This window comes from Eurosta solidaginis, chromosome 1 (assembly GCF_040869045.1).
Source record: "Eurosta solidaginis isolate ZX-2024a chromosome 1, ASM4086904v1, whole genome shotgun sequence".
NCBI lineage: Eukaryota > Metazoa > Arthropoda > Insecta > Diptera > Tephritidae > Eurosta > Eurosta solidaginis.
Genome location: NC_090319.1, coordinates 323341976 through 323348710, shown reverse-complemented (window position 1 = coordinate 323348710; position 6735 = coordinate 323341976). Strand labels below are relative to the sequence as shown.

Here is a 6735-nt window from a genome sequence, read left to right as displayed (position 1 = left end):
AAATTTTCACGATTTTTAGGTTAAGGCACCATTAATCGATCACATTGGAGATGGTTATCGATATGGGTATGGTTACGACTATGGCGATGGGTCATAGCTTTTGGCCTTTAAATTTCTTTAGTTGGTTTATTTGTTTCAGTTTCAATTTCAAATCACAGAAAATCCTCTTTGCCTGGTAAAGTATAAGCTTTTTTAAAGACATTTTTCTAATGGTTTTTGTGTTAAACTACGGTAAAAGTATACTTGAGGGGTCGACTGCTAATACGCCACCAAAAATATAGAGGTGTCGAAAGACACGTATTGATCTCGACAACAATAATCCGAAGGAGGAAAAGAAAAATTTTATCCCTGTCCGGAGATATTTGCAGTTGAAGCTCGAGATTTTCATGTGGTTGTAATGTTGTAAAAAAAATAGTGAACATAATTGTTTTGCGCGGATATAGTTTTGGTCTCGAAGCCGGTGTTGGACCCACCCAGGGTAATTTTTTATAAGCGCGGCCGAAGGCCGCCAACGCAGAAAGGTGTTCAGCGCAAAAATACTATGGATACCACCCTCGGTTCCGGAGGTACCCGCGGGTCATTTTTCGGTTTTTTGTTAATATCTTTTGAACGAGCTAAAATTTTATTTTCCGCCTTCGGATTATTAATACTGGGACCCTATTAAGTAACTGTGAGTTTTAAAATTTACAATTTTTCTTCATATAATTTGTATGAAAGAAAAATGTGCGTTTCAAAACTCATAGTTACTGAATAGGTCCTCTGATGTCAAGACGCGTCGTCTGGTACCTCTCTCGATATTTTTGGATGCGTGTTAGCAGCGCCATGCTGTCGTATAGAATTACCCTATTTTTGAACCAAGATTAAAAGGCAAGTCTCTGGAAGATCCCGAAAATCCCGAGACTGTAATATTCAATTCCTGAAATCCGGGGAATACAAAAGATTTTCGGAACTCGATGCCTTACCCGCAATCAGCGCCAAATCGATTATTTCCTATTCGTTATTGACTATCGTGTAGAAATACGAGGGGAAAGCACTGAACACACCACGTGAATTGAATCGTCACAGCTCAATGAACAGGTCTCGAAGGAAAGGCTTTTTTGTTACAATTAGTTTTTTTTTTGCATAAATATTTACTTCAATGTAAATAAATTGTATTTTTTCACTAGTGAAATATACAAAGTTCTACACTATCTCTCATTTAAAATATAATAAACCTAAATCTCTACGCTGACAAAAAGTAATCAAAAATGGTGAGCAAAAGGTGAAAGTTTCTGTGATTTCAAGCTATTAATTGTACTTTTACTTTATATTAAAGGCACGTTACTTCAAGGAGCAGGATATTGATGGTAAGTTTTTATAACAATATTCAATAAAAGACATCCATATATAGAGCTGCAAGAAAAATTTCCATTATGCGCTTATGTGGAAACATACATACATACGTATTTCAGCAAAATTGTCACTAATCCTACTTGCATTTCAAATTTCTTGAACAGAATTTCGTGAGTGCTTCTATTTATTTGCACGATCCGGCCAAATTACTACACTAGATGAGCTCACTGTAATTATGCGTTCACTGGGTTTATCACCTACAATACAAGAGCTTATTTCCTATTTAAAAAAGAAAGGTGGTAAAATGAGTTTCGCTGATTTTCTTGACATCATGCACCAACATTCGAAGGTAGAAAAAACTCCCGATGAAGTAGTCGCCGCTTTTAAAGCAGCTGATACCAAAAATACTGGCACAATTTCTGCCCGACAGCTTCGCAATTTGTTACAAAATTGGGGGGAGGGTTTATCTGTGCGCGAGGTGGGCTCTCTTTAAATATTTTATTTCTATTTTGTTAAATTTATCGTTAATTAATTTCCAGGTTGACAACATTTTCCGGGAAGCAAACGTTAACAATAATAGTATGGTTCGATATGCTGACTTTATTAAAATAGCTTGCGCACCAGTACCAGACTATTATTAAGCAATAATGATGAACTTTCTACATTCCAGAGAATATAGCATCACAAAAGTACTTCATCGTAATGCTTATACCTTCCATTTTATATTCCTTTTGCATATCCAATAAAACGACACATTTTTTCTCAACGCTTTGAAGTAAATGTTTATTGTATAAAAAAGTATACGCGTTCTTTTTTAGTTTGCAATGGTAACCTCAACTTCTACGCCAGCCTCAATGTTAATTGAGGTAATTTTCTTTACAATCTCAGATGGCGAATGCAAATCGATGATACGTTTGTGAATTCTCATCTGCAATAAAAAAGAAATGATTTATAGTATGAAATTAGAATAGTGGACGAGTCACAGAAATATTACAACTTCAAGCAACATTTGTAAAACTTATAGAGCCACCCAGAACTTGTTATATTCTAAATGGACTATGTAAGTGCGTTTGATCTAGGCAAATATATAGAAACTGAGCTAAGAGCAGAAATAAGACACGAAGCTCGATATTCAACTTGCCACACATTCAAAAATATTCTATGTGTTGAAATGTTTCCCTTTTTAACACATCGCTTAGGAATAGATTTCCTAACGTTATGTTGACCTTCAACCAAAATTGCAGAACAATTGATGGTTGATACCAAGAAATCGGTCAAAAAGTATTTTCGTGTAAAAAGGCCTTTAGTGTATTTTGCAGCCGAACGATTGGAAAATTTGTTTCGAAGCTTTTCTTATACCTAGTAACAAAAAAGTTTGCGTTAAAAATTATTGATCCACTATACTATATTTAATAAAAATATTTGTAAACCTCAGAGAGCCACATAAAATTTAATATATTCTAAGTGGACTATGTGAGTGCGTTTGATCTGGGCAAACATAGATACTGGGCTAAGTGCAGGAATAAGACTCGAAGCTGGGTACTCAGTTTGCCATAACTATACTAAATCGATAGTTCAGTTAGTTCCGCTGTGGATTGTGATTATTGATAAGCGATTATCCAAACGAGCCTTATTTTAACTAGCGCTTTTGTAAACGGTGAAGAAAGTGATATCAAAAATAAATAGCTCTACGACTGTTATTTTTCGCAACTAGTTCGTAAGATAACGGCTTACTATGCCTTAAGTTCGCTACAGCATATGTTCTGAATGTGTTAAAAGGGAGCTACACGTTGGCAGGGGCCTCGGTTATAAAACATCAATTCGCATCTCATTTTCAATGTGATAAAATTATAAGAAACCCTCCCACTCTTTTTGTTAATTACCTGGAAGCGATCCCATGTTTTGGAACCTTCACCACAAGGTGTTTTTCGTGTGGTTATACGTAGAACTTTGGTTGGCATGCGTACTGGACCCTGAAACAAAATTTATTTAAATTGATTACCCATCCGAATTACATATTATGATAAACATTTAGATATAGGCATGACTGTTGCTTGAACATAAATAATCTCTCTCCGCAGATAAATATCAGTGAAAGATAATGTCCAATTCAAGCCAAATATTCTCTAGCACTTAATTGATGAACTAGGCCTAAACTACTTGAAATATACAAAGCCTCCAGGAAAGTGCAGCACATACATGTGTTTATAATATATTGGTGCCGAGACTAAACGTACCTTTACGCGCAGATTCTGGTTCTTTGCGCTATTTATTAAATCCCGGCATACATTCTCTAAAGAGCGCACGTTTCTTGATGTCAAAGTGATGCGAATGCGATGAACTGAAGCGGAATCAGCGCCTTGGGGTTTTTCAAGATCTTTGGGAGCAGCAGCCTGAACAAGTTTAAGGTTATGTTAGTACACGTGTACACAATAAATTGCCTTTAGTTGGATAAAATTGGCTAAATTCATTGTTTCAGTGGGTTTGTCGTTTAAGTATATACCCAATTATGGAGATACATTACCATTTTTGTTAATTTCCTGGTCGAGGTATTCAAATCTTGGTTAATTGAACAGCGCTGAACCAGAGCTGAGAACGAAGTGAACGAGAAATTCGTTGTGAACCAATACACATCGAAATCGATAGCTATTCGACCAAAAATAGTCGATACCATAGCGCTCGTTTACACTTTAATAGTAAAATTTATTACTTAAACCAGGCATGCTTAACCAACGAACCGATATCATTTCGTTACGATAATTAACGTTAATAAACGAAACAAAGTCATTTCGTTTCGTTTATTAACGTTAAGAACGTCAAATTAACGAAATGATTTCGTTTCGTTTTCTGCCATATCAAAACGGATCAAATCGTTTATGTTGATTATTAATTTCAAACTATGCTGGCAAAGCTGATTGATGGCGGAGTCATTAAAGGTGAAAGCAATAGCCAAGCTGATTGCAACTTTTCTCATGAATTTTGACAGTACGAACATTTCTCAGAGCGTTTTTGACATTACCACCAACGAATTACACAAACAAATTATATGGAGTTTGTGTGTGTATGTGCGCTCGTTGTTACCACCTTACGGCTTCACCATGGCTATAGCATTGCCAGCACAATTCAAACATAAAGTATCACGTTTTTGTTAACGTTTTTAACGTTAACGAAAGCTTTTCGTTTCGGTTAAAAACGAGATACAATTTATCTTGATAATTTCTTTATCGATAATATTTCGAAGTGTTTCAACGGAAACGGTGGAAATTTTTTGATAAACGATTAGCTTAACGTTAAGGTGCATCCCTGACTTAAACTCATTTCATAAAGGCCGAGCCACAATGAGGTTTTTATATAGATGCTTTCAACGCAATCTTTTGCAAGCCAGTAGCATCGCCACAATCACACAAAATGGTGCGTTTGTAAATAAAAAGGAACTTCACACTTGGCTATTGAAAATTATTTCGCCTTGCCCATTCACATACAAAATTTCGCGAAGTACTATTATAAACATTCTTACAAAAAAAAATTTTTGCTAACATAGTTTCTGTCCTTTTCATTAGTTAAATTGAAAATTTTAATGTGAAAAATGTCGAATTCTTCTCCTTCTGCTTTGCTTGCAATAAAAGTTGGAAGTTGACTACTTTTTCACGTAAGATGGTTCTATAAGCAGAAGACAGGCAAATATGATATATATTTTTAGAATTGTATTTTGCTTTGAGGTGAATGGTCTCTATTATAACACAGCAGTACAATACATGGCCAGGGTAGATGTGCAAGGCGAATCTATACTACGTGGTGGCAAAGTGAAAAATTCAACCAATTCGCCGGGCGGAAGAATGTCAAGTCAAATGAAAATTTTCATTGATTTCGATTAACTGACATGTTGTAGTACAAGGCGCTGTATGGAAAATTATCAAGAAGAAGCAATCAGCTAATGGGATAGCACCACCTGTAATGAATTCGCCTTTTTTCGCTCTTACCTAAATATTTATTTTGCGCTTAGGCTAGATTTACAATCACCCTTATGGTGAATTTCATTTTTATTCTAAAAAACCCACAATTTGTGTTTGCCTTATCGCAAACTCTGGCGAAACAATTTTTCGTGTTCGACAAGATTTAGCCTTATTTAGACTTTACAAACGAAGAAGAAAAAATATTATTTGGTTCTATTTTTGCCAAGGCGAATTTAAGGGCCAAATAAACCTCCTTAACCCTAACGCCATAGTCATAACCATATTTTTACTTATCCATATCAAATTTGCATCAGTTATTGGTGACTTAACCTAAAACTCGTGAAAATTTTATTTTAAAAAATTACAAACATACCACAAAAAATAAGTTTCTTAGTCAGAACGTATCCAAAACAATAAATAATATCTACAAAAAGTTAATAAATTCTCCAACTCAAATATTTTTAGGTTATGGATATGGCGAAAAAACAAAAACCAATTGGTTGGCTATGATATGGTTATGGCTTTAGCGTTATGGTATGGCACCATTAATCGATTACATTGATTTCCATGAGGTTGGTTCGATCAGCTGTTTTATCTGGTTATGGATAAGTCATCATTAATTGGCCCTTTAGTTTAGTTATCCCAACAGCTGATTGCTTCTTGCATCAGTTATTGGTGACTTAACCTAAAACTCGTGAAAATTTCATTTAAAAAAATTACAAACATACAACAAAAAATAAGTTTCTTAATCAAAACGTATCCAAAACAATAAATAAAATCTACAAAAATTAATAAATTCTCCAACTCAAATATTTTTAGGTTATGGATATGGCGAAAAACCAAAAACTAATTGGTTGGCTATGATATGGTTATAGCTTTAGCGTTATGGTATGGCACCAATAACCGATTACATTGATTTCCATAAGGTTGGTTCGATCAGCTGTTTTATCTGGTTATGGATAAGTCACCATTAATTGGCCCTTTAGTTTAGTTATCCCAACAGCTGATTGCTTCTTCGTGATTATTTTCCATCAAGGCGAATTCAGTACCAGGTGTTGTTATCCCAACAGCTGATTGCTTCTTCTTGTACTACAACATGTCAGTTAATCGGAATCAATGAAAATTTTCTTCTGACTTGACATTCTGCTGCACGGCAGGTGGTGGCAAAGCGAATTCAACCAATTCGCCGTGCAGCAGAATGTCAAGTCAAAAGAAAATTTTCAGAGATTTCGATTAACTGACATTTTTTTGTACAAGGCTTTGTATGGAAAATTACCAAGAAGAAGCAATCAGCTGATGGGATTACACCACCTGTAATGAATTCGCCTTGTTTTCCATACGCCGTGCAACGTCAGTTAATCGAAATCAATGAAAAATCTCTTTTGATCAAGGCGAATTCAGTATGGATTCGCCTTGCTTTTGATATAACATTCTTCTGCACGGCGAATTG

At 35.2% G+C, this 6735-nt stretch overlaps 2 protein-coding genes across 2 annotated transcripts; one reads left to right on the top strand and one right to left on the bottom strand.

The window, feature by feature from the left end:
- The first annotated feature begins 1036 nt into the window (after nucleotides 1-1036).
- Nucleotides 1037-2098, top strand: LOC137237766 (calmodulin-like protein 4). The gene is made up of 4 exons (XM_067761927.1): nucleotides 1037-1250; nucleotides 1316-1346; nucleotides 1497-1810; nucleotides 1872-2098. Exons 1-4 carry the CDS (start codon nucleotides 1248-1250, stop codon nucleotides 1971-1973), a joined length of 450 nt encoding a protein of 149 aa, XP_067618028.1. The 5' UTR covers nucleotides 1037-1247; the 3' UTR covers nucleotides 1974-2098.
- On the bottom strand, nucleotides 2088-4021 carry RpS20 (ribosomal protein S20). The gene is made up of 4 exons (XM_067761925.1): nucleotides 3857-4021; nucleotides 3570-3725; nucleotides 3216-3305; nucleotides 2088-2260 (listed from the first exon to the last, which is right to left on the bottom strand). Exons 1-4 carry the CDS (start codon nucleotides 4004-4006, stop codon nucleotides 2147-2149), a joined length of 510 nt encoding a protein of 169 aa, XP_067618026.1. The 5' UTR covers nucleotides 4007-4021; the 3' UTR covers nucleotides 2088-2146.
- Nucleotides 4022-6735: the final 2714 nt, after the last annotated feature.

Bases quoted from the DNA above. Each gene is read 5' to 3' on its own strand.
- RpS20 (XM_067761925.1), bottom strand. From the start codon at position 4,006: ATGGTATCGACTATTTTTGGTCGAATAGCTATCGATTTCGATGTGTAT. The intron at 3,306-3,569 runs GTACGTTTAGTC...ATTTTGTTTCAG, and splicing joins ACCAGAATCTGCGCGTAAAG to GGTCCAGTACGCATGCCAAC. The intron at 2,261-3,215 runs GTAATTAACAAA...TTTTTATTGCAG, and splicing joins AAACATGGGATCGCTTCCAG to ATGAGAATTCACAAACGTAT.
- LOC137237766 (XM_067761927.1), top strand. The intron at 1,347-1,496 runs GTAAGTTTTTAT...TTTCTTGAACAG, and splicing joins CAAGGAGCAGGATATTGATG to AATTTCGTGAGTGCTTCTAT. The intron at 1,811-1,871 runs GTGGGCTCTCTT...ATTAATTTCCAG, and splicing joins AGGGTTTATCTGTGCGCGAG to GTTGACAACATTTTCCGGGA.